At 41.2% G+C, this 21,663-nt stretch overlaps 2 protein-coding genes and 3 pseudogenes across 3 annotated transcripts in view; 2 read left to right on the top strand and 3 right to left on the bottom strand.

Moving 5' to 3' along the window:
- The first annotated feature begins 718 nt into the window (after positions 1–718).
- Positions 719–5,055, top strand: LOC141843627 (ETO1-like protein 1; annotated as a pseudogene).
- A 1,902-nt stretch (positions 5,056–6,957) lies between these two features.
- Positions 6,958–8,888, bottom strand: LOC141842651 (perakine reductase-like; annotated as a pseudogene).
- A 3,626-nt stretch (positions 8,889–12,514) lies between these two features.
- Positions 12,515–13,977, bottom strand: LOC141842652 (2-methyl-6-phytyl-1,4-hydroquinone methyltransferase 2, chloroplastic-like). Of its 2 annotated transcripts, none has more exons than XM_074730695.1 (4): positions 13,923–13,977; positions 13,324–13,725; positions 12,929–13,235; positions 12,515–12,827 (listed from the first exon to the last, which is right to left on the bottom strand). In XM_074730695.1, exons 2-4 carry the CDS (start codon positions 13,722–13,724, stop codon positions 12,672–12,674), a joined length of 864 nt encoding a protein of 287 aa, XP_074586796.1. In that variant the 5' UTR covers position 13,725; positions 13,923–13,977; the 3' UTR covers positions 12,515–12,671. The 2 variants fall into 2 exon arrangements, with proteins under 2 accessions (XP_074586796.1, XP_074586797.1); XM_074730696.1 differs by lacking the exon at positions 13,923–13,977 and adding an exon at positions 13,851–13,906.
- A 1,158-nt stretch (positions 13,978–15,135) lies between these two features.
- On the bottom strand, positions 15,136–16,412 carry LOC141843386 (large ribosomal subunit protein uL4-like; annotated as a pseudogene).
- A 367-nt stretch (positions 16,413–16,779) lies between these two features.
- The window catches only part of LOC141842650 (pyruvate kinase isozyme A, chloroplastic-like), a 9,213-nt gene continuing 4,329 nt past the window's right edge, over positions 16,780–21,663 (top strand). The window contains 5 exon segments of the mRNA XM_074730693.1: positions 16,780–17,454; positions 18,190–18,280; positions 18,363–18,556; positions 19,287–19,338; positions 19,341–19,407. Of these exon segments, the coding sequence (XP_074586794.1) occupies positions 16,930–17,454; positions 18,190–18,280; positions 18,363–18,556; positions 19,287–19,338; positions 19,341–19,407 (929 nt within the window). The 5' untranslated portion in view covers positions 16,780–16,929.

The raw sequence follows: 21,663 nt of genomic DNA, 5'->3' as shown, positions 1-21,663 counted from the left end.
CAAAATCTCAGCTCAGATCGGGGATTTGCTCGTTGGCCTTGGATCCCTTCTCTCACACCCAGCCTCGCCGAATTCTGCTCTGATCTCGATTTTTGTAGATCTGCGCGCGCGTGAGCGTGCCGTCGAAGCTGTCAGAACCAAACAAGGTCTGTGGGGTTCCCCCTCTTCATTAACCTCTTGTTTGCCTGTAAAGGCGCTTCATTTTGGTGTATTGATCTCGTAAAATCTTTGTTCCTGTCTGGTTTCATAGGATGTTCGGCAGTCGGGGCCCCTCTCTGTCTGTTCTTCGGTCTTCTTCATTCAAGCTCTGATTTTTCTTCTTTCGCTGGGAATTAGATCGACTAGGAGGCATCTTTGCTTGGTTTTGTTATTCTTGGAGACGACTTCCGCTTCGCGTTAAGGATTCGAGGTGGTTTGTGGTGATGAACTAGGGTTTGTAATTGGGATTAGGGAAAAGTTGGCGTCTTGCCTTAGTTTCTTTTCGGTTCTGTAAATCCTAGGGCTTCTTTTTTGTGAATACCTTTCCCTTTTTTCCTGTTAGACGTAGGCGTTCAATTTTCGATCTCGTGAGTGTTGGATAGAGGTCCTCTTCGATAGAGCTTGTCGTGAGCGGGTCAAAGGTTTTCCTTTTACCTATTTTATCCAATCTTCTTTTCCTTGATTTTGGTAATATAATTGGATAGTGTGGAGATTGGGAAACATTCTTGACGCATGCAGAATGAGGAATTTCTTCCTCTCGACAGTCCTACAAAAGAGACACAACTCTTCATGCTCTTAATCCCCAATCGTGGCTTCAGGTGGAAAGAGGAACTCTGCAATCTACTTCATATTCTCCGTCCTCCATGTAAGATTGTGTTCTATGTCACTTTCTCTATTGGTGTTGTTTAGATTGATTCCTATTGTCTTTTAGTTAAATAATAAAAAGATGCCTGATTCTATTTTTTTACACAGTGAATCTCTTATTAAAGTCGCCGAGCCTCCAGTTCTCACTCTATTCAAGCCTGTAGATTATGTTGAAGTCTTAGCTCAGATCCATGAAGAACTTGAGGCGTGCAGTCCACAAGAAATGTCAAACCTGTATTTGCTCCAGTTTCAGGTATTTCGTGGACTTGGGGAAGCTAAATTGCTCCAAAGAAGTCTTCATTCTGCTTGGCAGAATGCTAGTACAGTTCATGAGAAACTTATATATGCATCATGGTTACGGTATGAGAAACAAGGGGAAGAAGTTATTTCTGACCTCCTTGCTTCCTGTGGAAAGTGCTCACAAGAATTTGGACTTCTGAATGTCGCCTCTCAGTTTCCTTCTAAGATTGTTGATCCAATCAGTCAATGTAGTTATCCAATTGATCAGATTTCTACTATGGTATTTTTTCAGATCAGGGGTGAGATGATAGCCTGTGAGAGACAGAAAATTGCAGCATTGTCTGCTCCATTTAATACAATGCTGAATGGATCCTTCACAGAGTCAAATCTTGAAGTTATTGATTTGTCAGAGAATGGCATATCACCAGTAGGAATGAGAGCAATCTCTAACTTCAGTGTTGAAGGGCACTTAGATGATTTGTCAGTTGAAATATTGTTGGAGATCATGGTATTTGCTAATACATTCTGTTGTGAAAGACTTAAAGATGCTTGTGATAGGCAATTGGCATCATTAGTTTCTTCACGGCAAGATGCTGTAGAGCTTATGGAATGTGCAATGGAAGAAGATGCTCCTGTGCTTGCTGCTTCATGCTTGCAAGTGCTTTTGAGAGAGCTTCCTCAATGTTTGAATGATGAGCAAGTTATCAAAACCTTCTTGAATGTCAACAAGCAACAAAGGGCAACCATGGCTGGTCATGCTTCATTTGCGCTATACTGTTTGTTATGTCAAGTCACGATGACTATCAATCTGAAGTCGGATGTCACAGTATGTTTTTTAGAGAAGTTGGTGGAATCGGCAGCAAGTACTAGGCAGAAGCAACTCGCCTTTCATCAGCTTGGCTGTGTGAAGCTGTTGAGAAAAGAGTACAGTGAAGCAGAACACTACTTTAGTGCTGCTTTGACTGCTGGTCATGTCTATTCAGTCGCTGGTTTGGCTAGATTGGCTTACATCAGAGGTGACAAGCTTTCTTCTTGTGAGAAACTTAGCTCTGTAATATCTTCCTATCAACCACTAGGATGGATGTATCAGGAGAGAGCTTTGTATTGTGAAGGTGATAGGAAGCTTGAAGACCTTGATAAGGCGACAGAATTGGATCCTACTCTCACTTACCCATACATGTATCGAGCAGCATCTTTCATGAGAAAACAAGATGCCAAACTTGCTTTGGCTGAAATTAATCGGCTATTAGGGTTCAAACTGTCTTTAGAATGTTTAGAACTGCGATTTTGCTTCTATCTTGCACTTGAAGATTACAAATCTGCACTTTGTGATGTTCAAGCCATCCTGACACTTTCCCCTGAATATCGAATGTTTGAAGGACGTGCTCCTGCTTCCCAGCTGCGGACACTTGTTAGAGAACATGTGGATCAGTGGACTACCGCAGATTGTTGGCTTCAATTATATGACCGATGGTCATCTGTGGACGACATAGGCTCCCTTTCAGTAATCTATCAGATGCTTGAATCTGATGCTGCAAAAGGAGTGTTATACTTCAGGCAGGGACTTCGTAAAGCTGAGGAGTCGATTTCCATTCAAAGATCATTTGAGGCTTTCTTTCTGAAGGCCTATGCTTTGGCAGATTCAAGTCTTGATCCTTCATGTTCTGCCACTGTTGTTTCACTTCTAGAAGATGCATTAAAGTGCCCTTCAGATAGGCTTCGGAAGGGCCAGGTAACACTCTTGTATTCTGAATTATCTAGCATTTTTTAATAAAATTTCTATTCACTTAATGGATTGAATAATTTAGTCACTCAGGGTTTACTATTGCCCTTCCTAATTCATTCGCTCATTTTGCAGGCATTGAACAATCTTGGCAGTGTATATGTTGACTCTGGGAATATAGATATGGCAGCTGATTGTTACGTCAGTGCCCTTAAAATCCAGCACACTCGGGCACATCAAGGCCTTGCTCGAGTCCATTTCCTTAAGAATGACAGAAAGGCTGCATATGAGGAAATGACCAAATTAATTGAGAAGGCTAGAAACAATGCATCAGCATATGAGAAAAGGTCTGAATATTGTGAACGGGAACATACTAAAGACGATTTGCAAATGGTGACCCAATTGGATCCTTTGCGTGTTTATCCTTATAGATACAGAGCAGCAGGTTAGATTCTTCCACATTCATTTATTTTATTTTCTTCTAGCAAAGTGCTATATAATCTTGCTTTTTAGATATTTTCAAAGAAATAAAAACTCTTGCAAACATTTTTCTTTTAAAAAAATATTTATACAATAAATAAATAAGAAAATTTATCCATAAGCATCATGCATCTTTGGAATTAGTGTGATTATCTATCCTGAAACGAGTAATCAGCATCTAAAGAAAGTTGCTAAATGGATAGTAAATAAATTATTTAGTTAAAGAAGAAGTGCTAAATCTTGTGGAAGAACAATTAACTATTAAATTTAGGCTAATAAATAAATTGATAATTAACAGTTAATATTTTTGCTGGCATATGTTGGCATCTTTAAAACATTTGTGGTTATTGATTGTACCTTTTTGAATTTATTTCCATGATACCACGTGAGATTCAAAGTACTAGCATTGTGCGAACTATCATTGGTGTTTGACATGTCTCATATTTGGTGGCATCCTTCATCTAGTTTGTGTGCTATTGATACCAAGAGGTACGTTCTTAAACGAGGCTCCATAGAAATGTATAAGGGAAGGACATGTTTTGATGACAATTATCAAGGCACTGATGAACCTATTTGGGTTGGAGACTTTTAACACGTTATTGGTTCAAGATGAATAATGCAAAGATCGAAGAATGCACATTGTGCAATTCAATCTTTATTTCTAGATAGGAAAGATAGCATTTGCTGTGATGTGGGCACTGATGATCATGACTTTGGGTGAATTTCTATCCCATCTCACTTGATGTAGGTGGCCTGATAGTGCTGTTATAAAAGGAGATACCCATGAACTGCAGTAGATTGTTGTGCAATGACCTTAAACCAAGTGCCCAGTATATGTGCACACATCATTATTTTTTTATTTTAAGTACAATCAAAATTGTGTTTATTTATATAATCATTGTTTTGGTACACAGCTATTAGTTAGATAAACACCATCAGATCATATCTGAAGGTACACTCTTTTTGTAGAGAATTTTTTAACCCTCATTCTATTCTTACAAGAGATTATTGATTAGAAAGAAAAACATTATATTTGTTTGATTTATATTAAAGAACAAATAAGCATAGGTGAGAAAACTATTGTTATTTTGCTTCTTGACATAAAGCTCTTTTAGTGGATGTAGGATTTGATTACCATGTTCTTAGCATGGTTCTATCCTCCTCCCATTTCTTTCAAATACTTTTGTCGTACTCATGCTAATGCTTAGTTGATGGTGCTCTGAGTGTATCTCCAAGTCCAGATAGCGCTAACTTATTCTGCTCACACAAATCTCTTCTCTGAATTGTTTCCAGTGCTGATGGACAACCACAAGGAAAAAGATGCAATAGCTGAGCTGACGAGGGCTATAGCTTTCAAGGCTGATCTTCATCTGTTACACCTCCGTGCTGCATTTTACGAACATGTTGGGGATATTGGCAGTGCTCTCCGAGACTGCCGTGCTGCACTGTCATTAGATCCAAACCATCAGGAAATGCTGGAGCTCCATAAGCGCGTGAACAGCCAAGAACCATGATACTATGTTGCACCATACCACATAATACACCAGATCCATGCAGCTGCACCTGAACTACAGCCTGGATCAATCTGTATTTTTCTCTTCTCCCTTGCACTAGTTCGGTACAATCATTGTGCTCTAGGATAAGTTATTCTGTGCATGGATGTAGAATTGTAGCTGCTACACAAATTTTGGTATGTCCAAACGAGATGAAAGTTCAGAGGCAAACCATAGTAGACATGGATCTACATTTTTATCTATTTTTTACTTAAATGTAAATCTTATTTGGCATGTGTAGGTTATGCCTTAGCAAGTACAAGCTCAAAAAATCAGGTAAACAAGATCCATTAACCCCTTTATATTGGCAGGGCTTTAGATTTGTTGAACATATAAGAGGGTCAAGTGACCTAGGGACTAAGCCTCTAGAGTCTCAAAGGTTATATCATCTAGGTATAATTGAGGACCCACTGAATTTCTAGATATAATCTATAATAAAAAAGTGCATTAAATTGTACTAGTTTTAATATGATGGCCTCTGATATTACTATTTATATTAGCAGGGTGATAATACCTTCATAAGCTCAAAAAATAATCGCTATTAAAAATGCGTTAAGTTTTGGAAAGTATTATGGAAAGTTTGATGCTTTGCAATCTAGCTTTATTTTTCTAAAACACATCTTAATAATTGCAACTGTATTCTTGAAATGGGCATTGCATAAATCTCTCATTTTCTCTTTATACGCATTTCCGTTCCTATCTAGGGATGACAATTGAAGAGAGCAGCGAATTGAACTTTATCTTTGCTCTTGTACTCATGTGCAAACAGTCATTGGGTAAACTAACCTTTCTTTGTACCAAATATACCATCTTTGTTAGCATGTGCACACTCTCCCACTCGCGGTGGGACAGGAAGAGTCACAAATTTATTCATATCCAAGGACAGCAATGCAAGAGCAATGATTTAAACCTCTATACTTTGGCTTGCATATGGCATAAAAGGTGTGGTGAGACAAGATGAACAGCACATGTGCACATACATATTGAGACCCAGTGCAATCCAAAAGGAAAGTATCACTGATGGATTATAAATTTTTCATCCATTCATTTCCAATGTTACGGGTTAAGGAGGTATAGTATTGATCAGAGTAAGTTGTTGATGGTAAAATGTTTGCTTCATTCTTATCTTGCTCGTGGGTTATATATACAGCTTTTCCATGTCATGTGATGAGAAGGTATAACCATCAGGATGCGTATAAAGTTCTAGTCCCTGTCTGATCTAGCCTGTGGATTACATTTGTTTTCAGCCCATTCTTGTCTTATCTATGTTAGCAGATGCTGAGATGAGGAAAGATAAGTCTTCATCAGATGAGGAAAGATAATCTTCATCAGACAGATGACACAACCGGGCATCAAAGACAAGTAACGTCACTATCTCCATTCATGCTTATATTCTCACTATTTAAGTTATTGATTTCATTCAAACAACTGTCCAGCTATGTCCATGGCAGAGGTATTTAAAAGCTTGACATTCCCACTAAATTGAACACAATTCACAAGCTTTCCATGTTTAAGAGGCCTTAGATTTTGAGAATTTGGTCGTTAAGATGCAGGGATTTGTGGATGAGAAGGATAGAGGCCTTAGATTTTAAGAATTTGGCCGTTAAGATGGAGTGATTTGTGAATGAGAAGGATAGAGGCCTTAGATTTTAAGAATTTGGCCTTTAAGATGCAGTGATTTGTGAATGAGAAGGATAGAGACCTTAGATTTTAAGAATTTGGCTGTTAAGATGCAGGGATTTGTGAATGAGAAGGATTAACAAGAAGTCAGGTTGCCAGAAATCAAGTTAGATGTGATCTGAATGAAGGAATTTTGTGAGGATCTGCTAAATGTAGGAACCAAAGAGGAGGATGGAATCTGTAAACCTATTCTTCCTAAGAACCACATCATGAATACAATACAATAGAACAGCCCCCCGTATTCAGAAGAACATTCAATAACGGTCTCCACCTATTAGAATTTGTTAGACTCAGACATCATTTGCCTCTGCATTTGGCATAATCATTTCATGGTCAGTAGTGGTTAATATCAATCAAGTCATGCATATTCATGTCAGTTTGTATTTGTTGAATCTTTCCCATGTTTACTGTATCTTATTGTGCAAGCAAATAACTGGCACTGCATTGGCAAGAACTCTTGGCATGAAGTTGGATGAACAGACACATGACACTGCAAGCTTTAATACAAATAAAGAAAAGAAACTCACATATAATCTTACATAATATGCATCCCTTTTCCAGTGAATTCAAGAGCATATGAACGGGGATTACTCTGCTGAAAGAGTAGTCCTGTTTAAAGGTGGGGTGTCTGCATGCTTCCAACTAAATGACTCAATAAAGGCATTGCTTCTATAACCTGCCACTTCATCTTTGGACACTGCTTCAGATATTTCTTTCATGTCTTCATGATCGAGCTTAACTTTCAATGATTTAATGTTCTCATCCAAATTCTCGATCTTAGTTGTACCTGGTAATGTTCTCAAAAAAATTAAACATGGAAACTACTGCCACATTTTAAATTCCATCAATAACACACACACAAAAACAAAGATTTTTAATTGGGTTATGATGTGTTTGCTATACTAATATGGGCAATTGCTTGATTACCAGGAATAGGAACCACATCATCTCCTTGATGAAGAACCCAAGCGAGAGCTAATTGAGCAGGTGTGCAATGGTGCTTGGAAGACAACATCTTCAACCTTGAATAAAGAATCTTGTTCCTCTCCAGATTTTCTCCAGTAAACCTTGGATGTGAATGCTGAAAGAAAACAACTTTTAGATATGTTCAGTGCAAATTCATAGTTGTGAAAAGCTAAAGTTTCTGTCAATTCTTTCACCAGGAAAGAACTCTCAGGCAAGATTTCTGTGACTCCTTTGCCTGCGAAAAAACCGCGACCAACAGGGCTGTAAGGGACTATTCCAATGCCAAGCTCCCTAGAAATCATAGCATAAAGTTAAATTTTGAGCTGCCAACAAAGGATTCAATTCATGTACTCATGATCTTCACAGAGTTGAGCTATTTACACCTGCAAACTGGAATGATCTCATCCTCGCTATCACGAGTCCATAGCGACCACTCGAGCTGCACTGCACTGATTGGATGAACAGCATGAGCACGTCTAATTGTGTTAGCACTTGCCTCTGAAAGCCCTATGTACTTCACTTTGCCTTCTTCCACTAGCTTCTTGAGCTCACCCACCTAACATAGCCAAAAATTGCAACAATCTTCTTATATTGATTGTCTCATTGTAATTTCAAAAGGATTCAATTAGATATATTTAAAGAATCATGAGTATCTGAAATCGCATCTTACAGTCTCCTCTATCGGCACGGTCGTATCGACGCGGTGTTGATAATAAAGATCAATACAGTCGACCCCGAGCCTCTTGAGGCTCTCCTCACAACTAGCCCGCACATGTTCAGGCTTACCATTGATGACTATAGCATCTTTGCTGAAGCTCTGAACACCAAACTTTGTAGCCAACTGAACCTTCTCCCTTGGCAAGTGCTTGAAGGCCTAAACTAAAGAAACCAATTTCTTATCACACAAATTTGTAATCCATCCCAACGAGGTGAATTAATAAAATCAAACCTTCCCCAGCAATATCTCATTGGTGCAAGGCCCATAAATATTTGAGGTGTCAAAGAAGGTGATGCCACTGTCAAAGGCATGCTTGATGATGGACACTCCAACTTCATCACTCACTGGATCATTGTACACTCCACTGAGACCCATGCAACCGTAGCCTAACTTGGATACCTATTAAGTATTACAATTTCATTCAAGCATTCGATCAACAATTCGATTGCGTCTCGAGAAGTTTCAAGGAGAAGAGTACTGAACCTCTAAGCCTTGGGACCCTAGCTTCACCTTAGGGACAAGGAAGTCGTCCTGCTTCTCCTCCATTTCTTCTTGGCACAGCAATGGTGAGCCAGAGACACTTATCTCCACTGTATATATAAGTCCTGATGGGGTTTGGCAGGAAATGGAAGCATAGATTCCATCGTGTTGCTACACTGAGCTCATAGATTCTGCATACATCCATTAGTTTAGTGAATAATGGAACTTGAGAAGGATGAGAAATTCTGTAAGCAACTTGCGCTGGTGACGATGTGACCGTGATAGAACAGAACAAAAAAGAATAAAAAGCCGATGAAGTCTTGTCTCACTCGCTGAATCGCATTCAATCAAGAGAGTATTAATTCAGACTTCGCCCGAGCGTTTCACTTTTTGACTTTCCAGTGTTTCTTAGTCAAACCCAAACTCAAAGATTTAATAAAAGTCCACAAATTTTGAATTGTTTTTTTTTTGGAGAAGGAAAATGAACCCCATCATCAAATCAAATGGATTCAGAAAATCAATTTTCTGACACTGCAAAGAAAAAACAAAAAAAGGGGAGCAAATGGCTCGTGCAGCAGCAAGCAAGTTGCAGTGCTGTTTGGATCAAATTCTGCTCTAATGGACAGCATGACGTCCCCCCTTCAACGACTGTCTGAGTGAAGCTAGATTTGTTCGAATTATAGACATGCAAGGAACAAGAAAAGAGTAAGTTTCTATTCTTGCCTTCCATTAATTGGATCCACTCCAGCGGACAGCATGATGGCCCCTTTCATGGAACTGCTTTTTACCCAACTGCGGCTCCATCATGAATTTGTTCTAACTTTGATAATGCCATATATAGTAGATTGTAGTGGAAACATCCAATGGTTTCACTGTCGTGTTTTGCTTTTATTTGCTATACATATTTCCTGCACTGGTTCTGACTTTGTTCTTGGATAATCTGCATGCTTTCCATTTTGTTTTTCCCACTTGTTGTTCTAGCACTTGTTCTTGCTGTGTTCTTAGCAGTAACCATGTATTCGATGTGTGCTCATTTCTGTCAGGCTCTGATTATGAATCTTAGGCATCTCATCCGATCCCTTTATGCAGCAAGATTTATTGTGTGTTATCAGGATCTTATGATCTTAATACTAGTTTTAATTGCAAACGCAAACTTGTTATAACTCGTATAGGAAATATATCTGACAGTCGATTAATATTGTGCTCATCAGTGTTAACAAACAGCACAATTTGCTCATCAGGGTTAAGTATAAGGTTCAAAAAGTTGAAAATCTGTCCCTCAAAATCGATTTTGGATTTTTTGCATTGTAAGTGCATTTTTTGACTTTCAGAAAAATGATCATTTACCTCTTGAAATTGTATATTAATAATATCATAGAATAAATAAATATGATAGTAATATAAATTTATCATTTTTAATGAATTAGGATAAGACGTTGCAAACCATGCAGTAGAAAATCAATTTCAATATAATTGTATTGTATCTATACCTTCCTGGACTGAAACTAGTAAGTTCTAATAGATTGTATTTGATCATGAAGATTTATTGCATGTGCTTTTATCAAATGAACTCATCATTTAATAATTATGTCTTTATTCTTAAAATATTTTTTTTAATTTCATGTATTTTTTTTAGGTCTAGTGTGGGCGTATATTAGCTCCGGCCATGCTAGCATTAAACCAATTGACTGGTTGGTTCATGATGACAGTCTTATTTTTATTTTTATTTTTAAATTAAAATAGGTAGATATGATCTTGAGCTCAATTAATTCGAGAAGCAGACAGTCTTCTTCCATGATTCATCCATCGTGATTCCTCACCTAATAAATTAAAAATATGTTAAAATTTTCATTCTATTAAAGAAAAATATTCTATAATCCTACCCTATATCATAGTTGGGATTAGATACGTGGATGCTTAATTAATAATATTTTACAGCTGCACCAATCCTTTTTATTTTGGCATCGTTTAATGAATGGACAATGATGTCTAACTTCCATCTCCTCGCATAATGACCAATTTCCATAGTTATAATATTAATATTTGATTAGAGCATCAATGCTGCTGCGTTAATAACACCATAATATTAATAAAAAATAAAAAAAATAAAAAAATACATGTGGGGTGAGCCAGCCAGGGCTGACCCACCCCACTGTCACATGAACGCGTTCAAGACTTTGAACACGCTCATGTGGCATTCATGTGGAGGGGTGGTATAACACCCCTCCACAATATGGATTAACATCCTTGGGTGTTAATGGGATGTTATTAATACCCCATTATAGATGCTCTTATAGCAACTCTGGTCAATCAAAGGATGCTGAGCATCTGGGTTGACCGTTGCATGCGCTTCCTGATTTACCTTGATGGTCGGTGGAAAATTTCTGTGGGACCGAACCGATCACTCCCAAGGATTGAGTCAATGCGACTAACTGGGATTATCATTTTTTTCCTAGCAACTCCGGCTATGGTTTTGCTTTTGCCGGATCATAAATGCACATGCCTCTAACTTGCGTGATTATTAATTGCATGTACCTCAAAAAATTAATAGCACATCTAATAAATTATGCTAAATGGATTTAAATTAATTTTTATACTGAATATACATATATCAACCTTAATTAAAACACAGATATTAAGCTCCATGATTATATAATTATAAAATATGATATAAGATTAGGTGTGCACAAACACTGATGGAATTAATTTCAGGACTCTTGAACAACCAACCTAATGAAGACTTATCGAGACTGTACATTTATTGTTTTCCAGCGGCATGAACAACTTATCGTGAGCATTTATTCGGTGGAGTGTGATCTCTATCATGGTGATAATAAATTAGAAAAAGAAATTAAGAAAGATAAGGAGATCACATTGATTGGATTGCCCACCATTAATCCTATGAAAAAACTGTTGGACAATCTTTGTCGGAAAGATTAATTTGTGCTGAATTGAAGATTATAAGACAATTACACTTATCTTGTAGAGATGACTTGAACAGATAATTCCAAACTGCTAGCAGGGGCTGATATTTTCCTAATCGCCGGTCCTGAGTCTACCGAATGCCGAGTTGGTCGAGACGTAGAGAGGGCGAGAGCGAAGTTGACCGATACACAGCTGCCAGCAGAGGCTGGTGTTTTCATGATCGCTGGTCCTGAGTCTACCAAATGCCAAGTTGGCCGAGTTGATCGAGACGTAAAGAGGCCGAGAGCGAAGTCGACCGATACACAATTCCAAACTGCTAGCAGGGGCTGATATTTTCCTAATCGCCGGTCCTGAGTCTACCGAATGCCGAGTTGGTCGAGACGTAGAGAGGCCGAGAGCGAAGTTGATCGATACACAGCTGCCAACAGAGGCTGGTGTTTTCCTGATCGCTGGTCCTGAGTCTACCAAATGCCAAGTTGGCCGAGTTGATCGAGACGTAAAGAGGCCGAGAGCGAAGTCGACCGATACACAACTGCCAGCAGGGGCTGGTGTTTTCCCGATCGCTGGTCTTGAGTCTACCGAATGCTGAGTTGGCCGAGACGTAGAGAGGCCGAGAGCGAAGTCGACCGATACACAAAGATGCTGAGTCGAGGCCTGCGTTCAATACAGTTTCCTTAAAAAAGATTCATCCCCTCCAACGGTGTTTAGAGGTCACGACGGACGTCAACGAGAGCCTCTCCCCTTGCATTTGTTCACAACATCAATGCTTGTGACATAATATAAACCAACAACTAGACCTTGAAACTACCAATGTGAGACTATAATCTCATTCACAAAGGAGTCTCTTCACCATCTCTTATTTCCATTCACATTTCCAACAAAAACCATCATTGTTTTCGACAAGTATTTCATTAAAAAAAGCTACTATTAAAACATGATCCAGCCACAGTTCATAGTGTTACAAAGCAAACCAGTGCTCTCCTGAAAGAAACACAACTTATTATTTTAATTTCCTCACAAACTGAGATGATGAACTTAAAATATATATCAGGACCAGGGTCCTTTATAAGGGCTGTCCCGGAGGCACAATTTTGTCCTTAATCCACATGTAGACAGGCACCAACACGTAATATGCTGCCGCAATAGTTCCTAGAACGAAGCGTACGAGGACGACGAAGGGATTCACTGGCCTGTTTACGTCCTCAGCCTTCGGACCGAGCTGCAGCAGCAAGAAATTAACAGAAGCTAGAGTTGTAATTCTGTTTGCTATCGCTCGCTCGTAGGATGACGAAGGGATCGGAAGAAGAAGCATGCACCTACCTGCAAAGGGGACTCGCCGGATTCTGTCTTGACCCCTGTCACAGAGCAGCCAATGATGAGGCCGAAGCGCCGCACGCCGCGATACCATTTGGGGCCGACCCTCTTCAGCTTTACGTCCTTGAAACCGGCCTTCTCGAACCACTCGACGTATTCTTCCTCCTTGGGGAAGAGCATCCACACGTTGGCGAAGAAGCGAGAGAGCCAGAAGGTCGGGTAAACAGGGCCGATGATGCAGGCGATCCCTCCTGGCTTCAGCACTCTGTATGCCTCCATGATTCCACGCTGTGGATCAGGCCAATACTCGATACTGGACGTCCATCACAAAGATATATTATAAATAGTAATGAAACGAAGAAGAACTAAAGTAATTAATCGGTAAATGCTAGCTCCATTACCTTCCCGCGGAGACATAGCGATCGACGGAGTCCGTCGGGAAAGGGAGGTCCTCGGCGTCCCCCTCGATGATGGTGCAATCCTTCAGGGCTTCCTTCTGTCTCGCCTTGGCGAGCTGCTCCGGCGACTGGTCGAGAATGGTGACGTTCTCGGGATGGACGCGCTTGACGATGCCCAGGGTGGCGAACCCGGTTCCGCCGCCGACGTCGACGACCTTTAACTCCGGGTCGTGGAGATCGGCTGGCTCCAGGGCGTCATCCCTCATGTCCTCATTCCAGTGCGGCGGGTTTAATATCTGATCGTACGCGATGGAGATTAACCGATAGAACCACAAGGCCTCCTTCTTGTGCTGGATGAACCTTGGCTGCGATGCTGGCCTAGAGCTAGCGGAAGAGGAACCCATTCTGAAGCACAAAAAAGACGATGGATTCCAGTTACAGGCAGAGAAAGGTCCAACTGTTACTAGTTAAAGTAGTTCCTAAAAGTGTTTTTATTGATTTTGCTAAGATTCATGGAGGGGTGATAAAACATCTCGATCGTATCGTATATCCTCCGAGAACAAAGCCTTCGAAGAAGAAGACGAAGAAGAAGAAGAAGAAACCTGCAATGATCGGTGAAGATGAGATAGATTTCTTGCACTCTGCTGCAGCAAGAGAAACGGAGTTGATTTATAGCCGTCCGGTGATGGTTTCCCATAGACATACGGAACAGTTAGCAGCCGACCAATAATTATTTGTCTTTTCCGACGAGCCTTCTGAATCTTATCTCTTTGTTTTTTAAATATCAAAATTTTCTGATAGGAGAGAAAACAGTTGTTTAAATTCCTGATGAATTAACAATTTTTTAATTAAAAGTTTTTATCAGAAAAAAATCTACCAAACTTTTAAGATTGAAATACTGGTTTAATAAAACGGTTAAATTTTATATGAAGCAATAATAACAATAATCAAAATTTATCCAATTAAATAGATTAATTATATAGATACTACTTTATCCTATATTATATTATTATTTATAATTAAATAAATTTTATTTTATTTATTATTATTAATTTTCGTCCTCAATATGCGATTTAATTAAATTGACGTTCTACGCTTAAATGCTCGGCACCTATGACCCCTCGGAAAAGATGATGTTGCACGTGTCGCCTTCTTCCAGCTCTTGTCAAATTCCATGAAAACAAACTTTTTTATCGTCCAGTTTCGTTTGTTGCTGCGTTTTTACACTTTATCAATTTATTTGTCTCCCGAAAATAAGATTTATTTTCTGTCACACGTCATTGTTACAGTTAGTGCGGGAAGGAAACTGCACTGGGCGGCCAAACCTCCGGCGGCGTCACTGGCACAACCTCCGGCCGGGGATGCCTTGCCAACACGGTCGGCGGCGGCGGCGTTGGTACCTCCGGCCCATGCGGAGGGGGGATCGGCACCTCGGGATGACCAGGCGGGGAAGGCATGGGCGGCCGCGGTAAATCCGGTCCCGGCCGAGGAGTTCTAGGTAGCGGAGGCTCAACCGGAGGCGGCGGGATGATCTCGGGGGGGATGTCGATCCCCGGCAGGTCGCCGGGCGGGTACGGAGGCCCCTCCTGCGGCGGAGGCCGAGGGACCTCCGGCGGAATGCCTGCGCCTTGTGGTGCAAAGGAGAAGAGGAGTGGTGCGGCGCCTCGACGGCGATGCGGTTTCACATGAGTTGTCCTTCTGGTGGTCGTGGTGGTGGAGCGGCGGCAGAGACGGAGGGAGACGGTGGAGGTCTCGAGAAGGTGAGCCGCGCAGAAAGCCATCGCCGGTTGATTTGATGCTCACGTTTGGATAGTTTTAAGCGCGCGCAGTCGGGAAGCGCATGCTGACACGTAGGCAGACAGGGAAGATTTGTGATGTTACGTGTAACTGTCTCAGTGTCCGGAAAGACACGCGTACAAAAAATATTAATTATTTTTTTGAAGTTCTTTATTTTTTGGATTTTTGTTTTTTAAAAATATTGATTTCTTACTTTTTGTTTTTAAAATTATTACGAGATTATTACTATTATTATTAAATTCTCTATTAATTTTTACTTGAAACTTTTGAGTAGCCATCCTCCGGGCAGTCTTGGCATAAGGGTTCAGTTTCAACAACGTGTAGAGATTCTTCAAGGGGTTCTTCTTCAGACGGCGCCTCTTCACGTCCATCTTGATTGGACGCACCACAGACTGCACCTCATCAGAGTTGATGATCCTTCCGAGATCAGCGTTGAACATTTTTGGTCGGGGTAGGATATATCCCTTCTTCTTTTCAGATGGCTTGTCAAGGCTTCCAAAAACAGAATCCACCTTCTCGAAGGCTGATTTGGTCCATATGATGAATGTGGCCTCCCGGTGCAAGTTTAAGAAGGTTGAGGCACTCAAACATTAGCAATGTCAATTCCAGGAATGTTACGGAAAGCTTTAACGACCTTTGATCCATCTGTTCCGTACACGATCAGGAGCATAGCGACGGTTTCGCATTTTACCCTTGCCGGGACGGATTTTTTTTGGCTGTCCTTAGCCTTCTCGGCATCCGGAAAGGCACCGATCTGCTTGAGGACCTTGATGGCAGTAGCAGTCTTCTCAAGGCCTTCAGCGGAGTCAGAGACTACGAGGGGAAGCTCAGGAACGGTCTCGATGCGGTGTCCGCGGGCCATGACGAGGGACGGGACGGCGGAGGCAGCAAGAGCCGAAACCACAGCGTATCGGCGCATGTTGATGTTGACGCGTCGGTGCCAGCGGCGCCAGATCTTGGTGGGTGCGAACATGCGACCACCACGACACATATTGCCGAAAACACCCTGGCCAGCGCGGTTGGTGGGTACAGCCGCCGGGAACGCGAGGGATACGTGAGACGGCACGGCCAGTTCGCCAGGATTCAGCGGAGGTCTGGTGGCCGGCGCGCTTGGACACGGCGTACGGCTGGCGGCTGTTTTTGGACAGGCTTGAGTGGACAAAACGGACGACGTCGGGGCGGATCGGGGCCTTGAACTCGTCAGGTAGGGGGACAGTGACGGCGACGTCGGTGGCCATGTCTCCCTCTAGAGTCTGCACCGTGATGAGAGGTCGTACAGCGGCGGCGGAGGCCATGGATTTTAAAAGGCCGATCGCCGATTGAATACAAATGGAAAAATTCTCGGAGGTTATGTAGGGTTTCTATGCAAGAAGGTAAATATACTTTATATAGAGAGAGACTGAGTGGGAGAGCAGGCCGTCTAATGGGCCAGGCCCACGTTAGATTTGACTCCGGTTTGAACCCATGAAATCTCTAATTAAGCCGATCAGTCACGTGCGCATTTCGTGACTTCACCAACAGAAATTGACCCGATCAAGGGAACCAAATATTTTACTGTTCTTTACAAACCAAACTTCACGATTTCTACCATCGAGTCGGTGCCGGATGTCAAAAACATTGATGACGTCAGTCGATCGGATCAAGCAGCTCCATTGGCAGCTCGATAAAACCTAGATGCTGTCCCTCGCATGACGGGTGATCCCGACAAACTGGGATCTCGTGAGCTCCGTCCCTAACTGGCGATTAGGAATAAAACCCCACCCTCGCTGAGTCCGTCGCAGCGTTGGAGAACCCAAGCGCACAGAAGAAGAGATGGCTCAGTCGCTCCTCTTCCTCTCTCCTCCGCCCACGGTCGGCATCCCCTCCAAGCTCTCCCGCTCCGTTCCTCTCATCCCCTCCCTCCGCCTCCCCTTTCCATGCCCTCGCCCTCGCCCTCGCCCCCGCTATGCTCTCTCCATCCGCGCGGCTGCTTCCCCCTCCCCCGATCTTGGCGTCGTCCCACTTGGCGGTGCCGCGGCGTCGTCCATCGACGTAGACACAGTCACCGAGGTGGAGCTCAAGGAGAACGGGTTCCGGAGCACTAGGAGGACGAAGCTGGTGTGCACCATCGGGCCGGCCACCTGCTCCCCGCAGCAGATCGAGGCGCTTGCTGTTGGCGGGATGAACGTCGCGCGGATCAACATGTGCCATGGCACCCACGAGTGGCACCGGGAGGTTATCCGTCAGGTCCGCCGGCTCAACGAGGAGAAAGGGTTTGCTGTGGCTGTGATGATGGACACTGAGGGCAGCGAGATTCATATGGGTGATCTTGGCGGTGCCGCTTCTTCCAAGGCTGAGGTTAGGTTCTTGTTCTCTTTGATAGGACACTGAATGCATGGTACGAATTTTTTTTTGGTTTGTGCAGTGACACTACTTTATCAGAAAATTCAAATCCGAAATTTTCAAGTTGCCAGGAAGTTTGCATAGATTATTTCACCTGTGACTTTGTATATAAGAAACTTAATTGTTCTTTCGTTACCTGTTTTTAGTTTTTTTTATCCTTAACCTGCATATCTAAAGACTGTGTGTGGGAAATGGGCAGGAGATCATTTGAAAGACGATAATTACAAAGAAAATATTTATCTTTTTTCCTACATGGAGCAACGACGAAGTAAAAAGAAAATGCAGTTCAAAAAGATTGAAATGGCACGAGAAATAAAAACAAAGGTAGGCTAAAAATAAACCAAAAAGTAAATACACACACACAACACAGGAGAAGAAAAAGTAGTTATTTCTCTTGTTTGGTTAGGAATAAAAAAGAGTAGCTGAAGAAGTTATCTTGTAGGTATAGAAAAAGGGTTCGAAAGAGACGAATGGAAGAGAAAGGACAATAAAAAAAGTGATGAAAGTTTCTTTCCTGATATTATCCCTCAAAAGTCTTAACATTAATTTGAGGCCATTATAGAAATATGAGGATCACCTGTCCTTCCTTTCCTTTCCACTTCTCTTATTGAACAAGAGAATTACAGTTTCTTCCCTATAGGACACTCGACAACATAAATGCAGAACTCATCATTATTATATATTGTGCAGGATGGTGAAATTTGGACATTCAGTGTACGAGCTTTCAATTCACCTCTTCCAGAAAGGACAATAATTGTGAATTATGATGGCTTTGCTGAAGGTTGAGGATTGAAGAACTCATATTTTGGTGTTCTATCTACTTTGTTGGTTTGACCTATTGAGAACTTTTCCACCTGTTACAGATGTTAGAGTTGGTGATTTACTTCTTGTGGATGGAGGAATGGTCAGATTTGAGGTGACTGAGAAGATAGGGCCAGATGTAAAGTGCCGGTGCATCGATCCTGGACTGCTTTTACCTCGTGCAAATCTTACTTTCTGGAGGAATGGCAGGCTAGTCCGAGAACGTAATGCCATGCTTCCTACAATATCTTCAAAGGTCGGTTCATGTTATGCACTCATTTATTGTGGTTGCTTTGTCCTCCTAGTTTTTAGTTGTAATTATTGATTTATGAACTTATAATGAAAAATATCCTTTGTTTGATGTCACTAATATCATTCAGCAGTACATATCAATGATGAACATAAATAGATGACAACTGATTATTGCCAATTATGTCAGCCATTCTTCTGTGACTTATATTCTTTATTGGCAAGTTCAATATCAAACTTGGTTTTGATTGTATGAACTTTTTTTTGTCACAAACTCATCTCATCTTGGTCATTTTTTCACTATTCTTCTACTCCATTTTGTAATGATTGCTTGTTCCTATTAGTTTAATCCTATCATCTAGCTTCATTACATTCATAGGAAAACTAAGAAAGTCTTTTCTTTGTGTATATTGTATTTACTTTTCTTGATTGTACGAGTATGTTATATTTTTCTCACATCAGGAACATGAGCATTATTCTTTGGTCCAAAATGTCTTTTGTTGAGATTTACTGGTTGCCTTTTTTTCCCAACTGAAACAATAAAGTAAACTAGTAAAAAATATGATGATAAAAATTATGCAGCTGGCTATTTGTTTTACATTAAAGTCTCAATGAATGTGAGTATCGTTGAGATTTTCTAACAATCAAAGTGGTCTATTGGGATGATAGATTCATTCAACTTGTTGAGATCTTTAGTCAAGTTGCTTTCCATCATCTTATGCTTTTGTTATGTGCAGGATTGGCTTGATATTGATTTTGGGATCTCTGAAGGTGTAGATTTCATCGCAGTTTCTTTGTCAAGTCTGCTGAAGTTATTAACCATCTCAAAAGTTATATAGCAGCACGATGCCGTGACAAGTAGAAAATCTTCCTCTTTTGTTTTTCCCATTTAGCTTTTTTTTTATACTGGTTCTCAAAGCCTCAAACCACATAACTAAAGCTTTGCATCTGATGACTCATGTTATCTTCAGACAAATTTTGATAACAGAGATTTTTAAGCTAGATCTTATGGAGTGAGAAAACCATACTAATACCTTTCTGGACAGGTCCTGCTGCAAGTTATGTTGCTAATACTGACATCATCTACTAGAGTATGGCTGACTCTTATAAATAATAATAAGTTTGGTGGAACTCTTTTCCATCTGTAAAATGAATTATCAGTGTGAGAATTCTTTCTTGATCTACTATCTGTTTTCTTAGTCGTTGACAGTCCTATATCTGCTATAGGGTAGTCATCCACAAATGAAATATGATGGAGAAAAAGCTAGGTCTTTTCACATAAGTTTATATGTACCAGCTTTTAGAAGATACAAATGGGCCCTAGATTCTAGGATGTAGGATAAATCAGATGTAATGGATGATTGTATTTGGATTTGATTAATCTACCATTTTCTATGATATAACTGTGCATTGTTTTGTGGATTTATGCTTGTGCTTGATGATAAATTGTGTGTGTGTGAATCCATGAGGGTAGGGATTTACTATGAATTGGGGAATCATTAGGCCGTACACCGGGGCGCTCTGTAACAGGGGCAGACCTTGAACCGGGCGAGTTCCGAGGGATTTCCTAATGCGTAGTTAAATTCCTATGAGGGATAGTTAGCGGTCATTCGTTATTGGGGAGAGATCCGTAAAACGATATCCTGTGACAGGGGATAGGGTTCTTTTAGTATTCCGGGGCGCCTGAGTGACACGGGCAGACCTTGAACCGGGCTTCTAGAAGTTGAATTGGATAAATTGGTTAACATTCCTACAACTGAACAGTTATTGAGGAAAGGTAGATGATCCAAGTCAATTAATCCATTCTCTGAGGAGTCCGAAGTCCTAGGATCGTTTCACCAATCAGTGTCACTGTCGATCCCTTTCTCTGACTTCTAGGATAAAGCACTTTAGAACACTCCCATCTCCCCCACACAACTCATGATCTATATTCTCTCCACCTTTTTGTGCTAGATTTAGTAAGTAGTTCCACGGTCCCTGTGGATTCGATCTTTTTATTACTTGACGACATTCCGTATACTTGCGGAGCGCTATCAGTTAACTAGTTCGGTTGTGACTTTGTCGTTACTTTCTGAATCTAATGATTCATCAGACTCTTCTTCCGTCTATTTTCTAGACATTTCTCCTTGGTTGGTCTTGCAATTAGAGCTATACCTTTCTCTTCCATTATGACATTAGTTTGTTCATGCAATTCGAACTTAGAAAATAACTCATCTAGATTAATTTTTGAAAGATCCCTGAGGCCTTGTAAGCATCCACCATAGATGCCGACAAAGTATTCCTCGGGAATGCTTTCAGTGCGTACCTTATGGCATCGCAATTTTCAATGGGTTGTCCAATCGGGTGAAGCCCATTCAGCAAATCTTGGATTCTTGTGTGCAATTTGTTGGTGCAGGGAGCACCAGACGATCAAACCTTAGTTTTTAATAATGACACTAGGTTCAAATTAAGTGTGTTATTGATCTAAGTGTATAGGGAGCACAGGTTTGAGAAAAGTCCTAGTGGACGCTAGGTACTGGAAAGATCTGATCTGTAGGATCAGGCTGAAGACTTGGCAGAGTCAAAGCACCAGGTGAAGTCTTGGGCTCTGCCGGAGGACCGAGTCTCAGCAAGAAGTTTGGGCTAGTCAGGAGGACCGAGTCGCAGTAGAAGTCTGGGCTGATCTGGAAAATCGAGTCGCAGCAGAAGACTGGGCTGGTTAGGAGGACCGAGCCGCAGCATAAATCCTGGGGGATGAGGACAGAGCCGAGCAAAAGTCCAATGAGTCAGGAGGACTCAGTTGGCACAAGGTAAATTCTCCTGAGAGGAGTGGGTCAGGATGCGTTCCCAAGGGGAACAGTAGGCGTCGGTCTAACCTAGGATCTCACTGGAGACATGAAGTTAAGACCTAAAAAAAGTTCTAGGAACTGTCTCTAATAAATGATTAAATTTGCATGTTATTTTGGCTAACATTTTATGCAGGGTTGGAAAAAATAAACAACGCAGACTCCAAACTAATCTATCCAGAAATGTTGTTGGAGTCGACTTGAGTTAAAACTCAAGTCGACTTGAGCCTGGTCAGCATCCTCGGACGTCAGCACAGTTAGGGATTCCTCCACGCGAGACTCAAGTCGA

The sequence above is a fragment of the Curcuma longa genome, chromosome 12 (assembly GCF_044706935.1).
Source record: "Curcuma longa cultivar G26 ecotype Majalengka, Jawa Barat chromosome 12, ITB_CL_G26_1.1, whole genome shotgun sequence".
NCBI classification, from domain to species: Eukaryota; Viridiplantae; Streptophyta; class Magnoliopsida; order Zingiberales; family Zingiberaceae; genus Curcuma; species Curcuma longa.
The sequence above is the reverse complement of the archived record's forward strand: the minus strand, read 5'-3'. Positions and strand labels throughout refer to the sequence as shown.

Excerpts from the sequence above, each read along its gene's own strand:
- LOC141842652 (XM_074730695.1), bottom strand. The coding sequence starts at position 13,724 with ATGGGTTCCTCTTCCGCTAGCTCTAGGCCAGCATCGCAGCCAAGGTTC. Across the intron at positions 13,236-13,323 it reads CGCTATGTCTCCGCGGGAAG|TATCGAGTATTGGCCTGATC; the intron begins GTAATGGAGCTA and ends ATGGACGTCCAG. Across the intron at positions 12,828-12,928 it reads CCGGCGAGTCCCCTTTGCAG|CTCGGTCCGAAGGCTGAGGA; the intron begins GTAGGTGCATGC and ends TTGCTGCTGCAG.